The 23,767-nt window shown below is 38.2% G+C and overlaps 1 protein-coding gene across 1 annotated transcript; it reads left to right on the forward strand.

Moving 5' to 3' along the window:
* The first annotated feature begins 328 nt into the window (after positions 1 to 328).
* LOC120805204 (leukocyte surface antigen CD53-like) lies at positions 329 to 9,911 on the forward strand. Its single transcript, XM_040155201.1, has 7 exons — positions 329 to 666; positions 3,831 to 4,019; positions 4,265 to 4,339; positions 5,685 to 5,795; positions 6,015 to 6,122; positions 8,316 to 8,399; positions 9,312 to 9,911. Exons 1-7 carry the CDS (start codon positions 604 to 606, stop codon positions 9,378 to 9,380), a joined length of 699 nt encoding a protein of 232 aa, XP_040011135.1. The 5' UTR covers positions 329 to 603; the 3' UTR covers positions 9,381 to 9,911.
* The last annotated feature ends 13,856 nt before the right edge of the window (positions 9,912 to 23,767 follow it).

Here is a 23,767-nt window from a genome sequence, read left to right on the forward strand (position 1 = left end):
AATTTATAATTGTATAAATGTAAAGACCAGCTTTATTTGGGAAGAACAAGACAAAAACACACAGAGAATTCAGCTTGAAATCAGTTTAAATTGGCTTAACACAGTATATGCAATAATGCTGGTTTGTTAAAAGTAGGCATTTGAGTAAGTTTTTGGCATTAATGAAAAAATACATTCTCAAACTGGAAATTGTGACATTAAGCGTAAATGGAACAAAATATTCAGAAATTATTTATTAATAATTTTAACTAACTATAACCAACCACGAACTGCTTAAACAAAACACATTCTTGGATATTTAGGTACAAACTTGCAACAAATGGTCAGATTAGAGCAGGTAATAATGATTAACTTGAGTCTGAATAGGTCACAAGTGTCCATTGTGCATCATGGGTGAGTGTTGTCATATCAAACAGTGGTGTATTGTAAATACTGGGCCACCAAGAGGAACAGGAGTTTAACTTGCTTTCCTTCACAAGTACTTAAGGATTTCTGGCAGACTGCCATTAAGTCAACATTCTGTTTCTGTGAAGAAATGTTTTAATAAACTTGACTAACTTCTCTCCTCCTACAGATCTTACAGTGGAAGATTTATCAGGAAGGATGAATCACTCCTGTGTAAACTGCTTGAAAACTCTGGTGATAAATCTCAACTTTCTCTGCTGGGTAGGTGGTTAAAGACCTGTGTTGACTGAAGCCATCACACTGCCAAACCAAACACTGGGTTATCCCGTGAAAGTGTGATGCTTGTTACAGCCTTTAGATACAGTAGGATATACACTATAAACCTGGATTATGTCCATATTTGGACAATTCAGAATGTACCATGGTCACTGTCTTTTTTTTATGGATGGCTGAAATAAAGTTCCCCTTAAAGAAGACAATGGCGGCAAAAACCAGGGCCTGTTTGTATCAAACTTCTAAAAGTAAAATTTTGAAATTAAGCAAAAGATATGACGATTTATCAAACGCTCTTAAATGTCAGAGTTACAGCGGTCTGTTAAACTGGTTAAGAGTAAAACCTAGATAACTACATGATAGAAACAGGCACGAGCACGCTGATGTCTGATAATAATGATAGTAAAACTAATAACAAATCAGCTGAAGCAGTATAATTAAGAATAGTCGTTTTAGTCTCTTATTCCCAGTTGAACATTTGATAGGATGTCTTATTGCTCACACTCAGACACAAATTTTTTTTACCCTTTAGTTCGTACTTATGAGGGTTCTGAAGTGTAGTTCTTAGACATATGACAAATACAGGCCAAGCTTCTGAAAGCATGATTTAGGTTATTATTTTTGGTTATCTAATGTTGATTTGAAGGAAGGTAGATTTTTTTCTAAATGAATATGATGTATCTCTTCCTCTTGCAGAATAAAATTTACTTACATACCAAACATACATACCAAAATTTCATGTCCCTGTTTGTCACTGACTATTATTAACGTATAGCCTTTGCAGTTTTGAATGTTCTATGCACAAAGTTTTTATACAACTGACAACAAATTTGTGACATTTCTAAGGTAAAACTTGAGTTTGTTCTGTATAACACAAGGTCGAAATTACCATATCTTAGTCTGGGCAAATAACCCAACAGAAAAAACACTAACACTGGGTCAAAACGTTGGTACGGAGTAAAGTTAACCCTATAATGTGTCAGTGCAATAGGGACCCAAAGTGGGTCAATTAGCCGACCGATACAGCATTTTTAAGGTTGATACCAGTATCGATATTTTAGAGTCCAAGAAAATCCCTTAATAATAAATAATTTGATGTTTTTTTTTCTTTTCTTTCTTCCTTTAAATGAACACATAACAGAAACATTTTGATAAGGATCCCTTAATTGTGATGATCAGATAATTGTGACCAAGAAATGTACTGAGCAAAACATTTTACAGTTGAAAACTAAACTAAACTAAACCTTTTCATATTTTCTTTATATAGTGCCTTCAGAACGTTTTAGGTCTCCCTCAGTTTTTGCACACTTTATTGTCCTGTAAATTTAATTTTATATGGATAAAATAACCTTTTTTTTCCCCATCAGTCTCCACTCAGTAACCCCTTAAGTGAAACTATGTTTTCAGATTTTTTTTCAAATGTATTAAATATCAAAACCTGAGATCTTTCATTTACGAAACTATTTACACCCTTTGCGGTGGTGGCAAACTGGTGGTGCCACCTGTGGCAAACTGAATTGATTTGACATGGTTTACAAAGGCACACACCTGCGTGTATAGGGTGCCACGATTCACACTGCATGTCAGCTGTGAAGTCCAAGGCACTCTCTGTAAACCTCCATGATAAAATAGTGGCGAGGCATAGATGAGGGCAAGTGTATAAAACCATTTATAAGGCTTTGAGTGTTCCCAGGAGCACAGTGGCCTCAATAACTGTGAAATGGAAGACGTTTGGAACCACCAGGACTCTTCCTAGATTTGGCCGTCAAGCCAGACTGAGTAACTGGGTAAGAAGGGGCTTCGTCAGGGAGGTGACCAAGAACTCAATAGTCACTCTAACAGAGTTTCAAAAGTCCTCTGCAGAGAGAACTTCCTGAAAGGACCACCATCTCAGCAGCACTCCATCATTTAAGCCTTTATGGTAGAGTGGCTAGATGGAAGCCACTTTGAGTAAAAGGCATATGACAGCCTCCTTGGAGTTTGAAAAAATTTCATTTAAAGGACTGAGAGAATGAGGAAAAAGACTCTCAGGTTCTGATGAAACAAAAATTCTGCCCTTTGCACAGAACTCCGGACACTATATCTGGTGAACACCAGGCACTGCTCACCACCTGGCTATTACCATCTCTGTGGTGAAGCATGGTGGTGGCAGCATCTTGCTATATGGGAACTTCTCAACGGCAGGGACAGAGAGACTGGTCAGAACTGAGGGAAGGTTGAATGAGGTCCTTGAAGAAAACCTGCTCCAGAATGCATGTGACCTGAGACTGGGGCGACGGTTCACCTCCCAGCACCACAATCGCCCGAAGCATATAGCCAAGACAATGCCGGAGTGGCTTTGGAACAAGTCTATGACTGTCCTTGAGTGGCCCAGCCAAAGCCCAGACTTAAACCCCATAGTACATCTGTAGAGAGACCTGAGGATGGCAGTTCACAGATGCTTCCCATCCAATCTGACAGAGCTTGACAGGATCTGCCAGGAAGAATGAAACTGCCCAAATCCAGGTTTGCAAAGCTTGTACAGACTTACCGAGGAAGACTGGAAGCTGTAACTGCTGCCAAAGGGGCCTCTACAAAATTCTGAATTAAGGGTCTGCATACGTCTGTAAATGAGAGATTTCAGATTTTGATTTTTAATAAATTTACAAAAGATTTCTAAAGAAATGTTTTCACTTTGTCATTTTGGGTTATTAAGTGTAAAAAGATGAGCAAAAACGACAATTTTATCAATCTACAATTAAATCAACACAAAGTATGCAAAAAGTGAATACTTTCTGAAGCCGCTGTATATGCTGATACACATTTCTGTGATAAGATAATGTTGGTCGATTTATTGGTCAGTTTTAATTAGGATACACAGGATACCATCTGTGTCCGTGTATATTTATTTGATAATTAACAGTGGGGAAAAAAAGTAGTCATATCCTCTACTTAATAGAAAATTAGCAATGAAATGAAAATGAAATTAATCTGGAGGTTTGGAAAAAGGGTTTGGATTTGTGAAAAACATCGAGCACCCCAGGTATAAGTTACATTGTTATTATCCTGGCTTTCAGTGGAGAGGTGCTGTGTTTTGTGGGCTTTAATCAAATCTAAACCCACAAATCCAGAATAATGTGAGGTGTCTTTTGTCTCTCCAATGTGTGCTTGAGCTGTGTGGTGCATTCGTGGTGGCTTTCGGGGAATTCCAGATGATGAACTCCAAGTATGCCTCCCTCGTTACCAGCTTCTGGCCCATCTTCCCCGCCAACACTGTGGTGGTCACTGGTACCATCGTTACTTGTGTGTGTTATGTGGGAGTGTTAGGAGGCATGAAGGAGAACCGCTGCATGCTCATCAGTGTGAGTATCAAGCATGATATTTACTGAACCTTGAAAACTTAGTGACATTTGCTTAATTATACTAAAACATTAGCTTATCTATGTGTTTAATGAGCTTGCAGTTTATTTCAATGCGTCAAAATGCAGCACCTGTCAAGTGCAAATAAGAGTGGAATACTATACTGTCTGACTCAAGTACAAATACCAAACTAAAGTACAGATTGTACAAACTCGTCATGTTTGAATCTGATTTGCACCGATTTCAGTTTTTCATCCTGATGTTTATTCTGATGCTGGTGGAGCTGGCCATGGCCTGTGTGTTCCTGGTCTATAGCAGAGAGGTAGGAGAGTTTTTTTGTAGTCTTTATAAAAATACAAATATAAAAAGTTATTTCTAGGTGTTGACGTGATTGCAATGATGCCCCTAAAAACTTTAACCACAAGTAATTTTCCAGCAAGGACCAATGGTCACAATGTCTTTCTTTCAGGCAAGGCTAAGCCACCTTATGACATAATTTACAATGGTTAAGTATTCTAATGATCTCCAGTCATGAACTTCATATTACCTTTAATACATTATTTAAAATATTTATTATTTATTGTAGCTGCTTTAAATTGATGCTTTTAAAAGATGATCTATCAAGAGTTTCACATTTATTTGGAAGATTTTAAATTCCCACAATAAAAACAAATCAAATTAAGAAATAAAGTGAATATACAATACACATTGTTATATGTATTTAATATTTATTTATTTTATGTCATAACTGAATGAAAAGCATATGTAAAAGGGCAATTATTTAGCTTTTCTCTTTGATAAGTAAATTATTTTTATTGATTGTGACATGAATGTTGTCCCTCGTGTTTCTGAATCCAAATCAAATCTGCGTCCTTGGCCCTTGTCTATAATAGTATATTGTTATACTGATGCTCTGGCGAACAGAAAAATGTAATAAACTCACTGTTGATGAGCTGCAAAGTATCTATGGGAATAATTACAGTGATGTTAGAAATGACTTTGAACAATGTAGAGCAAATCAAACTTATTTTAAAGTACTAAACCATACCAGATATGTTCTAATTGGCTATAGTGATGTTTCAGCTATATTACACAAGGCCTGAAATGATAAAGTAAGTAACCTGTGGATTCAAAGGAAGACTTTTCTTTCTTTGTCTCTTTTTTAAGACTTATTTCGTACATGCTTTGATTTTTATTTTTTTTTATTTTTATTTTTTTTATTAATATTCATAAAATAAAATTATTGGCTGAATACCACATAATGTTATGACATACTAATATAAACATAGTGGATGAACTTCCTTATTTTCAGCTCATGGAACAAGTTTTTCTCCTCCGATTTCTGTCAGCAGCTGGAGGTGAATATTATTTTGTCTGGAGGCTGATGGATGTCAACGATAAAGAGAAAATTTCCAGATAAACATCTGTCAAACTGCGATGAGGTTCATGATGTCAGGAACTGATGGCTGGCAGAGAGCGAGATAGAGCCTACACAGCTCATCACTTTTATTTAGCCCAGCCTTCTCAGCCTCGTTACCCTGGCTTTGCACATACTGGTCCGACTTCCAGCACATACTGCTGTGAAACCACAAACCATTGTCTTATACTCTGTGTCCAGTAGGCAGCAGTATATTGCAGATAATATAGACTGTCTCACTGTTGTGTAGATTAACACATACTTTGAGAAAGACCTGATGCAAAGCTTGGAGATCTACAGAGAGTCCAGTCCAGAAGGCAACAAGACCATTAAAGATGACTTTGATGCTGTCCAGCACCTGGTAAATGATTCATTGCTCTGCTCTATCAACTTAAAATGAACTCTGCTAATATTTGTTATTTTCACATTCTTTATATTTATTTTCCCATACATTTTGAATATGTTTTACTGCTGATATTTTACACACCTTCATAATTATTTAAGTATTAGTCATTCACTTTCCCCTGCCCAAATAAAATAGATGTTCATTCCATTGAAGCAGGTTGTTTTTTTTGTTCAGTTTAGGTGCTGTGGAGTTCATGGTGTAGCTGACTGGAAGGGGAACGTCCCAATCTCCTGTTGTATCAAGAACCCCTGTAACGCCCTCATCCACAACAACTGGCAAGAGGTTACATATAGTCCATCTAAAATTCTGTTTGTTTTTCAAATTTCAATCAGTGAATAGCAGAGGATTCTTTTCTTGTTTCCATAATTCTGTCCTTCAGAATGAGCTGTGAGCTGAGCTTTACTTTTTGTGATTTAGGAAAAAAATCTTTAACTGCTTTCAGACAACAAGTGGGAAAGTAAAAACACCACTTCTTCTTTCCTTTCTGATAGCTGTTTAGAACTGAGTCAGGATGATGTTGTTCAGCTTTCAACAGACATTTTGCTTCTGGTGCTCATCTGTTTTAGAATGGTCACATACGGATGCTTCCTTCAAATGGCAATTATGTGCATGCAGCCCTCTCCAGGTTTCTGTTGTCTATCTAGCCTTTCACTAATCATGGTGTTCTAATCGGAGGCCGTAGATGTCAAAGAGGTCTTACGTCTACCTGCACCAGTCTGTACATAGCACGTAACGTATATAATCTTGACATTATGTCTTGCATATATTAGTCATTAATCATTAAGTTACTGGTTTAAACTATAAGAAACATTGTGCATCCAAAGGATGCCTACAGAAAGAGCTATTCATTATACAGACATCAGCATTTTAGTGTGGTGGCGGCCCATCTGAATTCCTGCCGGTTACGATGGGTGTGCCACAAGGTTCCATTTTGGTTCACTACTTACATAAATTACATCGTCAAATCGTTGTTAAATCGCTAATTATGCCAACACTACTGTTAGATAGTGGTAGCTGTTCACAATCTAAATTCAAAATCCAGTTTTTTAATGAATGTGCAGATGCTTGTCAAATTGTTTGTTTTAAAGGAAGCATGCAGAGACATTTCACATTTAGTTTTGTCATGTTGGGGGACATCACTACACCACTGCACTGGCAGTAGTTATTAGTATTTGGACGGTCCATCACATTATCTGTGCAAATACTAACTCCAAGGTATTCACAGCTCTTAACACCTGCAGACTGACAGCTGTCACAGCTGTGTCTGAAAGCATATTTATTAAACACCACACCCTCAGATACATATTAAACTCCAGCCAGTCCTTGTGCACTTTGCGCTGCGGCACATACATGAAACAAAACAATATGTATACATTGCACTTGTGTGATAAAAATAGGGCCCCAGTAGTCTACAGCCATGCTAGCAGCTCTGTTAAGGCTAAGTCACATTACTGGTCAGCACAGTATTTACCACTCCAAAACTCCCAGTGTTGCTGTACTAAACAGCACCACTGTAGCCGTAGTGCTAATGTTGCTAGCGGGAGAGCGCTATCATTCACAGAGTCAAACAGTGATTTTGTAACAAATTTGGTCCATTTAGCTAAATCTGCTTGTTGATATTTCACTGGTTTAGTATCCTTTTTGTCTGGTCTGCATATGATGGCAGTTTGTTACTGTACAGGCAGAATTAGCTAGAAATTTCTAGAATAAAGTTAATTCAGATACGCACATAGTTTTTCATCCATCTTTCAGTTCAAGCAGTAGTCATCAGTGATTGGCTGTGCCCACAAAGGTCAGGGCAGCTCAGGCCAAAGTTTAATGAATCTGAATATGATGGGAATGTCATTCGTTTTACACCGTAGTAAACCAAGCGACAGACTAACATTGCCATTCCTAGAGCCATGACAAGACCATGGCTGACAAAGCTTGTACTTGCTCTTGAGGTCATCACTGGAGATGATTCCACTACTCAAGGCAGTATTTTACACGATAAGGTGGCTTAGCCTGAGAGACATTATGATCACTGGTATTTATCTCTAGTGTCCTTGTTGGGAAGTAACCATCTTCTATCTAATTTTTCTTGCTTTGGAACACTGGCCCATAGCCTACGTCACCTGCTCCGATGAGTAATTGATGCTTCAGGAACCCTGTACCACAACTGATTTAAGAAAGGCTGCTTTTAATGTATTTGTTGTGACCAGCAGCTGACTGATGGAATAATCTGCAATCAAAGCACTTATTAACCTCTCTAACTTCCAGATATCCCAATGATTGTCCTTTACCTATCAGTAACTTATTTGAATTGAGCCTCCATCCTGTTCACTATTCATTATACTGTTCTCTTTACATCACTGTCTGTTCTTGTTATTTTATTGGTTGGTGTAACTGTAAACAGGGCATTGCTGTAAAAGTGCCTGTGTGCTCAGTCAGTTTACTCTGTACTTAAAGCACAACCATGCAAATTTTGTCTTTCAGGGCTGTCTCCTTAAACTGAGGAACTGGTTTTCCAGAAACTATCTCAGCACAGGCGCAGGCGTTGTCACAATGTTTATCATACAGGTACAATACATTCAGCCTGCTTATTTCCCTCACTATAAGGCTTGCAAACTTTCAGGTATATTGTACTTCATACGACACCCCAGTTAGTGATTTCCCAGCAGGTGTTGTCCATTAGTTTACAGACACTTGAAGACCTGATGTGACTTAATTGATTGAACTGTTGCCAAATGTGAAACGTGCTTTGACATTTAAACTGTGAGAGAGTAGTGTAACTGCAGGTTACTGCTCTGAGATTTAGTGCTGAATTACTTTTTTGAGGTAGTAACAATGACTGCCACATTGGAGGCCATGAGCTCTGTGCAGCAACAGCTAAAAACAGCTGAATGTCTTTTTAAACTCATGAGGTGGCTGTTTCAACAGAGCTAAGTAGGCCTGGTTAATTTGTGTTGTTTATGACAACTATTCATTTCAAGCCATCTAACTACTAACTTCATGCTTTTTTGCCACTGAGAGCTGTGGAACAAGCTGTAAACACAACATTTACATATTATCACCTTCTAAAGTTGATAGGTTGAATGTGGTAGCAGACAGTTGAACCATTAGCATTCATTTGGAGTCATGTTTCTAAGTACCTGGCTTATCTAAGTCCAATATTCACTCTCCTTTTAGCTCTGTTTAGGTTTCCAACAACTCAATGCTCCATTATGTTCAACAGCTAGTTTATAAATATAACTGTCTGCTATTTTGTGCCGGGTAGGATCTGAACTTGTGGGTTTATCAAAGCTTTTTGTTGAAATCATGTTGATGTGAGCAGTTAGAATGAGCCAAAACAGTAAAGATGTGATTCATCAAACCAAAACAATGTACGCGATATTCTTTGTCAGTTTGTCTTATTAGCTTTTATATGTTTTTGTCTTTTCTGTCTTTGCAAAACATTGTTTGATATTAATCTATATTTTTCTCTTTTCATAGTTTGTCTGTCTGTGTATCACCATCCCTGTCTTTTGCCACTTGATGCGACGTGGACTGGGTTACAAGTAAAAAAGGACCTATCTACAATGTACAGCGACTTTCTGCATATCAAGAGGTTGCCTTTCCCTGTATCAACTTTTTATTAATTACTACAAATGCCCAAAAGGTTGCTGCCATTTTCAGCCATCAGAAGGGGGAGACAACCTCGGAGAAATAGCCCTAGCTCTTTGAGCAGGAATAAGGTTAGGGTGGCAACTTATTATCGTTATTGATAATGTCATATGAGGTGACAGACCATATAATGTGATAAGGAAAAGATAGTAGAAGGCATTTAGCTAGTAGGTAAGGTATAACATGATTATATAAGACCTATCCTAACTAGACCTCTAGAGATCAGATCCCCCAATGAGTGCTTAACAAGATGATATACACCACTTTCCACACTTGATATTCCCAGTATGTTGGACTTCAAGAATATTTCAAACAAACTAGAGTTAGTTAAATCAAACTTGGACATTTTGAAATCCAAAAAAACAGTCTCATTGGATCTTTTGAGCCTATGATCATTATTAAACTCCCTTATCCATTTTTTCAGTTTTCAATAATTTTCCTCCTTTGTCATCATTTTTTTTTTTTTTGTCCTTTCACCTTTTTTAGCAGTCTGAATGGAAGATAGTTAAACTTTTGATTACTTTTTTATTCTTAATAAACCAGCATACATGCTGATTTAAACCCCCACACTTGAGTTGTTTTCATTTGTGTGTGATGTTCTCTGGCCGGACCAGCCCTATAAATGCGAATGTCTGTTACTGACTGAGTAAGCGAGTATGTGATAAATTACACCATTACGGTTTAAATGATACGATGGCAAAGTGTCATCAGTCATTTATGAGGCAGGCTGTAGGATAACTAGGATTTCTTTTGCCCACAGCTGCCAGTGTAGTGCTGTTCAGCTGTTTTGTCTGTCGTAAACATTAGTTACCAGGTTGTTTTCATATTTGTTATTTTTCAATGTCACTTCTCCTTGCCAAGAACCCTGCTGTTGGGGCTGTTCCACATTGACTTGCCACTGAGAGAGTAAAACAACTGTCCAGTGTATAGACATTGCATCCTATATGTTATACATTAAATTCACTGGGATAGACATGTGAAGCTTTGGCATTCCTTGACATTTCATTTCCTGACTGTTTCGTAAAACACACTGCCGATAATATTATCATGGAGGGATCTCCTCTCCCCTAATCTCAGATTGGATGGTCAATGTGCACCCTCAACTGCACTGCATCTGTTCATGTTCACGTGTTTGTTTATATACATTTATTTTTATTGAACTTGGGTGATATATCTGTACATAAATAAGAACCCCAAAGTCCACAGGGGCAACCCTGTTGTTAAAGTATCCAATAAAACATTATGTAGGCTATTCAGCTTTTACCTTCAGACAAACTGGTAGTGACAAATATATTTCAACTCTGAGACCAAATTTTATCTTCCAAAAGGAATTATAACATTTATCTAAATGTGATCAGCAACGCTGCAAAGGAGCCAAACAGAGTATATTACCAAAGGGCTTGCCAAGATAAGGCTGTTCTTCCTGGGGTGATAGCGGACACTAATGGACATTATTTTGATAAACTGACCAAAAATGCAAAATCTAAATGGTAACTTTCTCACAAGAAAAAATCTAAAAAAAACTTAATAAAAGTTTAGGTTATGTACACAAAGTCTCATGGTCAGGCAAAAGTATTAACAATGAAGCTCCTTAAAGTTGTATGTGTTTTATATTTGTTGCATTTCTGGATTTGGAGCGTGTTTCCTTTGATGTTTGTGCTTTCGCTCGTCTATGTGCTTTGTCCTTAGGGGCCACCCATCATGTGGCTATGTGTGGCTCTCTAGCCATCAAGTACAAGACTTTGGTTCATCAAAGGAGTCAATTTTCAACCAACACACGGGGCTAATTTTAGCTTAAATAACTAGGTAGTTACAGCTAATAAAATTTGCCAGAGAGAAAGTTGTCTTCTCAGATGGCTAAATAGATGGTTGCTGGCTAGAAATGGGAAGCCTGCTCTTGTCTGAAGTCAAAGACTCATTGTTTGAAAAATTACTAAGAATTTGGATGGTAAATAACTTTGCCATAGCCATCACTGTGACCGGCGTATGTGCTGTAGAATGGAAGCTTGACAGGCATAGTAACAGTAACCAATGGGAACAGGGTTAGTGAGCAGTCATTTGAAATTGAATCATTTTGACAACTTAACCGTCAAAACATTGAGAACATACATTATCTGACGTAAGCTTACAGGTAAAAGCTAGTTAGTTACAGTAGTCATTGACGAAAAATGGACTTGAATTTATTTTCAAAGATGAAAAATACCAGGACTCCAGCTGTGCGTCAAATCAAAACCTCAGGTCTTTAAAACGTTAGCGTTAGTTAAGATAGTTAGCATACATAACCACCAGCCTGTTTCAATCTTTGATTTAAAGAAGAGGAAGCTCCACTGTGAAATATATGAGCTAACTTAGCTAGTTAGCCTAGCTATCACAGAAACAAATGCCCCTCTAGGAACACTGTATTGTAACAGAGGCATACTATAAGTTAAGTAAACTTATAATGTTATCAAAATAGGATGGTACGTGAGCCACTGGCCAAGCTCGGACATCCTCTGGAGGTAACGCATATTGTTTTTTTTGATATCCTTTAGCAAGACTTGAATCCATAGCACCCACTAACCACACTGTAACTTCCCATTAGCAAAGAAGAGTTTAAAATTGGGAAATATTTTTCTTCTAAATGTGGAAGTTTAATAAAATGTAATGTATTTTGGTTTTATTTTCCTGTCACTCAGAAAAAAATTGAACGAGAGAAGTGGAGGAGGCAGGCACTGATCAAGGAACACAACAGACTGACGCTTGCTTTTAACCAAAAAGAAGCTAAGTTAATGGATCTGCAGCATAAATTGAGAGCACTGAACCTTCAGCCTACACATCACAACAGTGAAGACGCATTGAAGCAGGTAAGTGTGCCCCCAAAGACTCAGTCACAGTCACCATCTCCCAAAATCACTGTAACTGAACTATAAAATACTTATTTAAAATACTCATTGTTTTTTTTTTCAGCAGAACAAGCTGAAAACACAACTTATTATATATCGTGACACCTTTCACTTCACACAGTCATGTGATCCATCATTAATATACAAACGTTGATTAGTGCAGCCTTATCTCAACATATTAACTATAATGCTTAAAAAAAAAAAAGAAAAAGAAAAACTGACGAACCGGGGCTTAGAGTAAATGGATAGTCTTTAAGGACATGTGAGTCTATTTAAAGTGGAATAACTTATTTATTAGAATGATATAAATTAAAATAAGACTTTTGATGCTCTGAAATTGGCAAATTTGTTTCATTTTTGTTATTGATTGTTGCAATACAGTGGTTTATAATTACTTTAAATAGGATATTGAAGAGAGGAATAACCTAAATAAACTAATACTTTGAAAGCAATCAATCCGGTTGATGTTGTGCAGAAGAGTAATCCCTTAATTAAAGGTGTAGAAAAAATGTCAGAAAAGTGGCATAAGCGTTGGCCTGAAATCGACCAATCTTGGCCAGTGGAAGGGACACTCAACCCATATGTAATTAAAACTATGCAGGTGCTTATATCCACATATAAGGCGGATCAGAAGAAAGGTAAAAACGGAAAGAAACGCAAAGAAAAAAGACAAACAGAGCTTGGCATTCTCCAGTTGGTTGAAAATGAGGGACAGAAGTTATTGGAAGCTGCAAAAGATAAGAGGGAGAAAGGCGCAGAAGAAATAGAGAAGAATGCAAAAGAAATAGAAAAATTAATGGCAGAAACTAATACACCATTCTCTGGATATGACCCAGCAGTCAGACGGATACTGGCTAAAGCGGAGAGAAGAAGCGGAGAGAATGTGGAGGAAAAAGGACCGAGGAGATGACAGCTCCAATGAAAGTGAGAATGGAAACAGTGATGGAGACTCGGAGAGCAAGGGTCCATCGTTTTTAAGAGGGTTTTTCCCATGGGCATCCAGTACCACATATGGAGAAGACAGATGGCAGACTTTAAGAGAGGTAGAGGAATGTATTGATCAATGTCTTATTGACATAAATAATTCTACCAGTCTAGAAAGTCGGGAAGCACTGGAGAATCAATTACAGGAATTGCAGATAGCTAAGAAAGAATTACGGAAGAAAGAGTTTAAAAAGTCAGACACTATGAGATACTCATTACGCCCAAGAAGGGGAAAGTCACCAGATAAGATGTGTCCAGTGGTTATTCGAGGACAGAATCTGGAGTATAAGCCCTGGTAGAATACAGATATGTCAGACATAGTTGAGAAGTTACCTACTCTTCAAGATGGAGCACAACCTTGGATTTCAAAGTTGGAAGAGATAATGGTGGGAACACAGTCTGCCATAGGAGATATTAAGAGACTTTTGGCTAACCTCCTTGAAGTCCCAGCTATGGAAGAGATTTTGCAGAAAGCGGGACTAAATCGTTATGTGGGAACTTCTGTGAACGATCCAGAGTTGTTTGCTGCAAATAGAGGTCGTGTTTGGACAGCACTGAGAGATACATTTCCAACAAATGTACATCCTGATAATATCCTTATTGAACCACTCGGACAGGAAGAGAACCCAACGGCTTATGTGTCAAGGGCCCATCAAGTGTGGAGAAATGTCACAGGAAATGACCCGGATTTGAAACAGATGGAGCAATCAATTTTGCGAGTGAAAATACAGAAGGGGTTGCCCCTACCAGTGAGGAGCAAGCTGGCAGAGGTAGTTGGTCTTGGAAGCATGGCAAAGGGTGTCTACACGGACCATATAGCACATCAAGTGGAGCTATATCGGAAGAAGGAGCATGACCAGAAAGAACAGGACCAGGAGACTCTCAGAAAACTTAATCAAATACAGCTGGTGGATGATAAGAAGAAGTAGGAGAGTTAACAACTATAATGTCAACTCTCCGGCCGGAAACTGGGAAAAAGGAACAGAAACCTATCTTCCCAGTCCTGAAGGTTATTGAAAGTACAAAGTCATCGCTCTTAACAACAGTTGCACTTCGGACGACTTCACCGACACCAACTTCTTCGAACTCTTTGATTAGGGTAAATTTAGGCAGTGCGGCTCATCTCCCATGTCAGTGTGGTAAATGGAATGTTGGTGGCAATAATTCTCCTAAGTGGAAAAATAATCGCGGTGAAGACGTAATGCTAATAGGACCTGATGTCGACATTGTGCCTCATGATCGAAGGAAGTATGTATTGTACAATGACATGAAGTGGATGAAAATAGAAGGTGATTGCTTGCTTGTTTTGAGAAATGTTACTTGGGAAGATCAAGGGGAATATACATGTAACTATTATGAACCACACTTAAAATTTGTATCATTTCGAAACTATTGGATAGAGGGATATGTAACTCGCAAAGTGACACTTGTGATAATAAGTTTCATTCATGTTCAAGTTGTTAGAAAAAGATACTTTAGTTACGGCTCAGAAGGTTACAGTACAACAATGATGGTGACGACTCAAATGTCCGTTACTTTGGGAAATTCTACAAGTAAGGTTGTGACAGGGGCAGCCACAAATAAAACATTGACTGAACTCATAAACAGGACACAGACGCCTGTTGTGGCACTTTTGGCACAATGTTGCGAATAGAGGTTAGCTTGAACAGTAGTAGTAGTAAGAGATCTGGAATTCGGGAATCAATAGTGGACAACACTGATGTAAACTCATCTGTAACAATTCAGAGCACTCTGTCAGATATGACCAATGACCTTGATGACCTTGACCGGACACAAGACGACATGATTGAATCCTATCGAGCATTGCAAAAGAGAGAAACTACGTGGAAGGCATATGGCTTTGACTCCTCGGTGCTACAAATTTCAGACCCATGGGCAGGTAGAAATTTGTGGTTCCAACAATTGACTCATTCTGTAAGATCGATTAAGGACATGAATTGCCCGTGGTTGGTGAGAATTCCACCACCAGGCACATGGCCTGCAATTATGGAAACAGTACCAGAACCGCTGCTTACTAAGCGTCAATCTTATGCACTATCATGGCTGTTGTATCAGCAGAAGTCAAGAGAAGATAGAGTTATGGCTATATCAGTACATCTGTTTAGACCCAGATTTGATTGCTCTTGGTTGAGAAACTTGCCATATTTAAATTTACTCGACAAACACGAGGATGTGACAACAGCAGTTTCTGATGGACAGGAAGTGTCACCTGTAAAGGCTGAAGACTGTTTTTGTTCGAATGAAACATATAATGGCCCTGGTATGTTTATGGGAATAGCAGACTGTGATTAATATATGATGCAATTTAATGGGTGTGAACACAAGACTGTTGATGGTTTATATGCAGTGACCTTTCATACACCACATTGCAAACAGAGTAAAACTTTGAAGGTAAAGAACCAAACTTTGCCTGCAAGTGTGACTAAAGGGAATTTCAGAGACATTTTGTGGATTTGTGGTGATAAAGCATACTTATTTCTGCCATATGGATGGACTGGATGCTGTTACATGGCAAGATTAAAGCTTCCATATGAAGTTTTGGCGGTCCAGAAGGGACAAGCACCTGATAAAGTCAAATCTACTGCTGTTCCTGGTAGTAGGAAGAAAAGGGAAATGGCACAATTTCATAATCTGGAATCCTACCATTGGAGGATTAGTCTTGGAGAGAAATGGGGTATAGGACTATCTCCATGGTATGGTGTAACATTTTTGGTCGATCATATTGATAATATCACCTATACTTTGCAGGGTTTTGCAAATGAGAGTATAAAGGGGTTTGAATACTTGTCAAACACTCAAAGGAGTCACAAACTGACATTGCTGAAACATGATATGGCTCTTGATTATATTTTGGCCAAACAACATGTGTGGCTTTGAATTTAACTGGTGATGCCTGTTATACTTTGATTTCTGACAACTCCGATAATATCACTAGTGTTGTAGGTTCATCGAAGAACATTAGGGATGCGTTTTGCGCATCGCAAGGAGCTGGATGGTCTGCTAATGTTTGGTTACGAGATAGATTCGGAATCTTAGGTGCGGCATTGATTCAAATTTTGATAGCAGTTCTTATATCACTGTGTGTGATGTTTTGCTTTTGTATGCTGCTACTGACCTTTGCGAAAGCAATGATATTAAGGTGGGTTGGAGTTGTGATGCCTGGAGATCAGGTACAGATGCCGCTACTACATAAGACTGACCCAGACAACAAAGATGAGGAACTGGTGGTAGAATGCAAATTGATTGAGAAATATCCTTTTTGAATATGATTTCATTATTCTTTATGCATTTATTTTTGGTATTATTTAGTTATTTTGTAGTGTCTTACTATAGAGTGGTATAATCAAAGGGGGGAAATGGAAATGTGAATATTAACTTGGGATAACGTGATAATCTGCATCTGATGTTTTTTTTCTTTTTGCAAGATACTGGTCCGTGTTTTCTTTTTCTCCTAGAATGGTATTGGGGAAAAACCATATTAAGGGTGGCTGACTGTTCGGGGACCCTGATGTTCCCAAACACTCAAAACGAGGAGGGTGGAAAATGGACGAAGGGCCCTGAACAAGGACACTGTGGGACTAAAATATCTGGACTCAAAAGACCATCAACACTACAACGAGAGTCGACGCTGCTGAGGAGTTGCAGTGTGATACCTTCTTATGTCTTCTCTTATATATAAGTATACATTTTACAGTGTTAGATGTAATCTGTGATATTGATAATATTCGAAGTAGGATATTTATATGCTGAGTCCAAAATGATAATTTGCTTTACTTGGGGATCTTTTCGCTTTAAGAATGTTGTTCTCTGTGAGTAGGTACATACACTGGGACCTAATTTATTTTCTTTTTCTCAGTGCTTAGGGAGATTGGTGCTAGGCAGGGAAAGGTCCATTGGAGGGTCAGATGGGACGAACAGCCTGAATTTGGACATTATTTTGTTTTATTTCTGAGTTTTCCATTTGTATTTGCCTAGGACATATCTCTATATGTTTTCATAAATTCTTCTTTTTAATTGGCTTGGAGTACTATATGTGGTCGCTTAAGGCAGCGAGGGCCGTGAGAAGAATTTCCTGTCTTGATTGATTGATGAAACTTGTGAAAAAAAGAAAGCTGCCTGACAGGTTTTTGCTCTCACACTCCATAAATTTGTTGTCTTGCTAAGGTTAAGCTGCAACAAGCAGTATAGGAGGAACTGCCATTCTTGGTACATTTGTAAACATGCATGGGTACTTCTTTTCTTTTTGAGGCTCTGTAAGCCTCAAAGGGGGGAAATGAGGTGTATGTTTATATATGTAGAGCTGAAGTCATGTGTTTTCACAAAAGCCCTAGATCAAAGGTCCTCAGAGGGCACCTTGCAGTTTGAATAGGAGGAAATGCTTTGGACGTAAAGCTATATGTTAGTGATGTTTTTCAGGAAAAACAACCGCCTTATTTAAGAGTTGGTGACCAAGGCTGATTTTCAGAGTAGTTCATTGGCTTCACACCCTCTCACAAGCAGACCTGCAGATGCTTGACTTGATGCTGCTCTTCTTTGTAATAAACCTTTATATGCAATCAAGACGGTGTCAGCGGAGTCTCCTTCATCCTCTTCACATCATCAACACCATCAAATAAACTAAAAAGGCAATCGAGACAGCCTATCACCACATTCATGAGAACTTGCAGCAGGTGACCTATGGTATTTTATACACTGTCAACCAGTATATGAATGGCGGTTTTAGACGTTTTTTGGGAGGAATTGGTGTCCTTAGGATTTTATTGGTACACTACCATATTTTTTTAATTTTGGCAGAAATAATGAGAAGAAATGTCTTAGCTAAGATTAAAAGCTATATTTCCCCTTCACTACAAGTACACTAAACTGAAATAAGACTGCATTAGAGCTAACAGGAATAAAACATTTAAAAACTATCATTCAAAAAGAGCAAAATGTGTAAACAAAAGAGTGGAAAGCAAGAATGAAGGAAGAATATATCAATCCTACTTCATTCATTAAAGCTGCATCCGCAGTTTATTTTGAATAAATAAGCTTAGTGCCATGCGCTGAATTTGCTGCAGCTGTTGCTTGGCTGAGGCAGTACAAAACACCCCAAATTTATGGCTTTTGTGTCTTTTTATATTTCCAGTGTTCCCCCATTGTCTTTTTAGTATTTTAACTGTGTTTTCATTTTACCAAAATTAACCCACAATTCCAAGTGTTTGAACATATCAACAGAAAGTAAACAGAACTGACATGTAATTACATGCTCAGGGCCTAAGTATGCTTCAGATGAATGGCTTGTTGGACCATCTAACAGTGTCTGAAACTCCCTACCACCCACACCTTTCTGATGGCAGAACTGGGGAGACTGTGTTCAAAAAATGTTGTAAGACTAAGTAACTGACAATCTGATGGATACATCATATAACCTAGTCCATTTTAAGCATACTAAGAACTTTACAAGTGTGTTGTTATTAGCCAATGACTAGACCAGTTGAAGACCACTTCTTAAATCCATGTCTGTGGGTGGGGTCCAAAAGGTTAGAGAAGACAACACTCCACATTCTAGGCTGCCTGAATCTGGGGCATGTAAATTGAATAAGTGACCCCCTCCGTCTTGTAGTTACATTGTCAACCTAGTGAGACTGTTTTATTGGGTAGTTGTGTGTGAATGATGCTTAATGTGTGGGGAAAACACGCTTTTATCCAACTGCCTGTCACTGTAGTCATACTGTGCCCTTGTAGGTGGCGAAATCCCTAAACAGCAATTCTCTCTCTACCATCAACCAAATATCTGCTGTAGGCATGACATATCATAAACTATCCATAAAAAATATTAGAACATGAAGAGATTAACATGGATGGCTAGTAGGTTGAAAATCATCAAAATAAGATGAATCCATCATCAGTATTCAGGTTCTAAAACTGAACTAGAATCGATCCAAACATACTGCTGAATATCGCTTTTACTGGGACATTATTGCTATTCAATTTGTATTTTTCTCCACTGGTTTTATGGTTTTATTTGAATTTTAGCCATGTAACACCATTCCCAGGAATCCTTGGTGTACAGTGTTTTAAAGGTATTGTATTTAATTTGCATCTGTGAAGCACCTTGTAACTCTGGGCTAACATTCATCAAACTGCTAAAAGTGGAATTGCTGACTTAGGAGAAGAAAATCCCTTACACAAGCAACTTGTGAATAAAAGCTATTTCTAGAATGTCTTCCAACTTAAAAATGTTCTTAAATTGAAGAGCACTCCAGAGATCTTTGAAGTTGGTTAAGAACAGATCCGAGATGACTGCAGTACAGAAAGAGAGGCAGAACACATCTTCTCTGAGACTTGTTTTGGTGCAACTATACAACATATTGTTGCTGAGGCAATGCAGTATGTATAATTAACAATTAGATAGTTTTAGTATATATTTGAACAACTTTTTCTTTTTTACATTTATGAGAGGTCCTAACAGCACAATTAAAGCTCGCATTGATTTACTTTGCAGTCACTTTCCACGCATCTTCATTGTCTGAAATTATCAGCGTGATACTAAATTCTCCTCATATCTTTCCACTGATGTACCTGATCTACCAGCAGCAGGATTTCCTCCCTGCTCTAGTCTTTTCTTACATTTCAGCCAGTTTCCTATTTTATCATACCTATGTATATAATTACGTATATAAATACAGTTGTATGCAAAAGTTTGGGCACCCCGGGCAAATTCCATACTTTGTTGATTTTTAGGTTAAAAGAAGTAGATACAACCTCTGCAGCAAACAGACATGCACTGTTAAAAAAATGTCCTGTTATAGAGGTCAGCCCCTTTTCACTTTCACTGCCTTTTAGGCCCCAGTTATTTCATTTTCAGATCCTGAGTCAGAGGATTAGAGGTTGGTTGTTGAGTGTTACCACAAGGGTATCAAGAGTCAGAAAATTGATCAGCTTGTAATAATCATAACAATTCTTCACCTGCTTTACAAGTCCTAATGAGTTCATTAAGTTCTGAGACTTTACAAGTAGAAGGTCGGCCAAACTTTTGAACATGCCACAGTTACTGTGTATTTATATTTTTTGTTTTTTAAGTTCATGGAATAAAAAGGAACAGTGCAGCAACATCTTAAGAAAGGCTAATTTTTTAATGTGTGTTTGCTGCAGGGTTTTCACATCTTACTTGATACTGGAGAACAAATTAATGAAACATATTACCGAGTAAAATTTTTGTGTGTTATTCTTCACTTATGTTATTCCTTATGTGTCCTAGTTTTGAGAGGTGCAATAGAAAGAGTTGACTTACTTACCTACCTACTTTCTTACTTGGCTGTGTTTGTTTTAAAACAATTGCAGTTATTTTCCTGTTTCATTACAGTTTTTAAGCTGTAATATGAAGAATAGTGGTAATATGCACACTCACGTGCGGTGCCCACCCTCCATGCTTGTTGCGGGCACCTCTGTGGTCCGACACATGGCGACACGTTCTGCTATCCAGGTGCCTGCGTGAAACACATTAGAACAACCGCTCTGCAGGTGATTCAGCAGCACAACTCTGCCTCCGCAGTCGATGTTCAGGCGTTGTGCAAGCAGTACATAACTTTGCATCTGGATTATTGTAATACGGTGTTTACGTGCCTCGGCCAAAACACAATGGCACGGCTTCAGGGTTTCCAAAATGCAGCTGTCAGACTTTAACCAAACCACGAATGCATGATCATTTCACCTCTATTTTAGCTTCCCTTCACTGGCTGCCTGTCTGTTTTAGAAGTGATTTCAAAATTTTACTCTTGACTTTTAAGGCCCTGCATGGTATGGGACCGAGCTACCTGGCTGAGCTGAACTCATTGTTCACCAGCCCGTAGTTTGAGACCTTCAGATAAGGCCTTGTTAGTTATCTCCCAGTCATAGCTGAAGACAAAGGGTGACACAGCTGTTGCTGTTAGGGCTCCAGCCCTCTGGAACAGCTTATCTCTGGAACTAAGGCTAGGAAATTCACTGTCAGCTTTAAAGTAATCTCTTAAAATGTACTTATCATTATTATTATTATTATTATTATTATTATTAGTATTAGTATTATTAGTATTATTATTAATACAAGACCAGGGGGGACAAATTGACTGCGCTCAAACACAAAGTGTCACAGGTTTTGACAATGGAAAATGGTGAAAGGAGTGAACGGCTAAGATTTCCCTAATGTTACCCCTGGGGAAATACCACACAGTGGATGTGCTATTGGGAACATGCCACTGTTATATTGGTAACCATATGAGACCTAATGCAAGGATAAATTACTCTAAATATACTTTATATATGGATAAGTAAGCACTTTAGCATATCTTTTCATACCACCCAGTCTAACACAGCCTATTCTAGATGCTAGACTTGCCCAATGTAAGGAGCCATCAGTCTGGATTACTGCAACTGTCTTTGAGCTCAAATGGTAGGTAGTAGTTTAATTCCCATGGCTGTGTGGAGAATTTGATGACGATAAGGATTATCTGAAAGCATCTCCTGAGGGGCTGCTTTTGGCTGGATTGAAGATTTATCACTCTGGCACAGCGAGGAAATCTCCGTTAACAAGATACTCTAGTCATGTGATGTTAGGCCTGATTGATGTCTCTGCTGATTTCTCCGGAGTTGGTTTCACAATCCCCCCTTCCTTCACCTTGGGCCCTTCTCAAAGCGTGTTGTCACACAGTGACATATTCAATATCTGTTGTTAAACAGATTGGACAGGGAGAGTTTTGTACAGAAGAGAAATAACACCAGTAGGGACAGAATGTCAGGAAGAATTGTTAGACACCTTCAAACGGGGCCATTAAACGTTTTATCATATAGTACTGCACAGGGGTGCATTTTACTGCCATGTTTACAGGTTGCTTTTATAATGTGGGGGGAGAGATGGGCTGTCTGACCTCACAATATCTGTTTTCTTTTTTAGGACTGACAAGCTGAAGGAACAACTACAGGCAAAGCTTTATCTGGAAGTGAAACGTGTTGAACGACTGCAGGCTAATCTGAAGCAGTCTCAGGATCTGTTGGACACTGTTGAGCAGGGGATTAACAACATCTACTTCATGATGAGCCGCGTGCCTGTGGAGGTTTGGACCAAAAACAGTCCTCTCTGAACTAATTGTACTATGTTTTAAATGTCTTTTTATTTACTTATTTTGTAAAAGGGTTGATTAAGATTTTTCCAAGTCAAGACAGTATGCTGTAACAATACTAAAGCTGTGTTCCAAGTTTCTTGCTACATTCTAAGTCTATACAGTATACTGTATACTACAGACTAATTATCATGGTATACTGTTTTAACTGTATACAAGAAAAAAATCAACATTCTTAACGATTCATACCAACAGCAAATGATATGTGCGATTTCAGATGTCAATCAAACTGCAACTTCAAAATATCACTTCCTACTAATCTTCAAAAAAAAGAAATCAAAATGTTTTTCTTAAGAATTATTATTGATGTTTTTGTCTACAAAGTCCTTTCTGGAGCTGTCGCACCACCATCCACAATTTATTTTAAAATTTTCCAGCTGTGAGGAGCACCTCCGTTTCCTTTGTGCTTTGCATTGCAGGAGAGTAGTGCTGATTGAAATCACACTCAAAAAAAAAGAAAAAAAATTGACCGGGTTTAGTATGCAAACTAGAACTGCATGCTGTCTAGTTTTATTTGCTTCATAATGCTACTTTTCCAGTCTAAACAGACTACATACTCGAAACTTGCTTAGAAGTAGCACATAGTATGGAGATGGGACACTTCATAAGAATCTACAGCCACACTATGTAAGACTGTGCAGCAGTGCTTTGAGCTAAATGCTAACGTCAGCATGCTAGCACATTCACAGTGACGAAGCTACTAGTCTGAAGTTTATCATGTACAATGCTTACCATGTTTATCATCTAGGTGTTTTGTGTTAGCATGCTAAGATTTGCTAATTAGCATTTAACACAAAGTACAGCTGAGGGTGATAGGGCTGTCATTAGTTTTGCAGGTATTTGAAACCAAAGCACTGGACAAATTGAAATGTTGAGCTGATGATGCTGCTCCATGAAAATTCAGAGGATCACCAAAGTGATTACAATTCAACCTGAGAGAAGCATTAATGTTTGTACCATATTTTATGGCAGTTCATCTGACAGCTATAGAGACTTTTCCCTCCAAAATACAAATGTCAACCTCATGGTGGCGCTAGAGGAAGTAAGAGGATTATCAAGGTCAGTAGGATTCACCTTCTGGTTACCACAAATGTCTGTATGAAATTTCATGGCAAACCATCTAATAATTGAGATATTTCAGTCTGGACCAAAGTGGTGAACTGGCTGACAAACTGATATTGCCATCCCTAGTACTAGCATGGCTAAATAATGGGAGCAAAAATCTTCAGTCCTTGTTCCATGCAGAAAAGCAATCCCA

This window comes from Xiphias gladius, chromosome 19 (assembly GCF_016859285.1).
Source record: "Xiphias gladius isolate SHS-SW01 ecotype Sanya breed wild chromosome 19, ASM1685928v1, whole genome shotgun sequence".
Lineage (NCBI taxonomy): Eukaryota > Metazoa > Chordata > Actinopteri > Istiophoriformes > Xiphiidae > Xiphias > Xiphias gladius.

What these genes read in the sequence shown, in the direction of transcription:
- LOC120805204 (XM_040155201.1), top strand. Translation starts at nt 604, where the DNA reads ATGAATCACTCCTGTGTAAACTGCTTGAAAACTCTGGTGATAAATCTC. An exon ending in TTGATGCTGTCCAGCACCTG is followed by an intron (nt 5,796 to 6,014) that starts GTAAATGATTCA and finishes TTTTTTGTTCAG; the next exon opens with TTTAGGTGCTGTGGAGTTCA. An exon ending in TCACAATGTTTATCATACAG is followed by an intron (nt 8,400 to 9,311) that starts GTACAATACATT and finishes CTCTTTTCATAG; the next exon opens with TTTGTCTGTCTGTGTATCAC.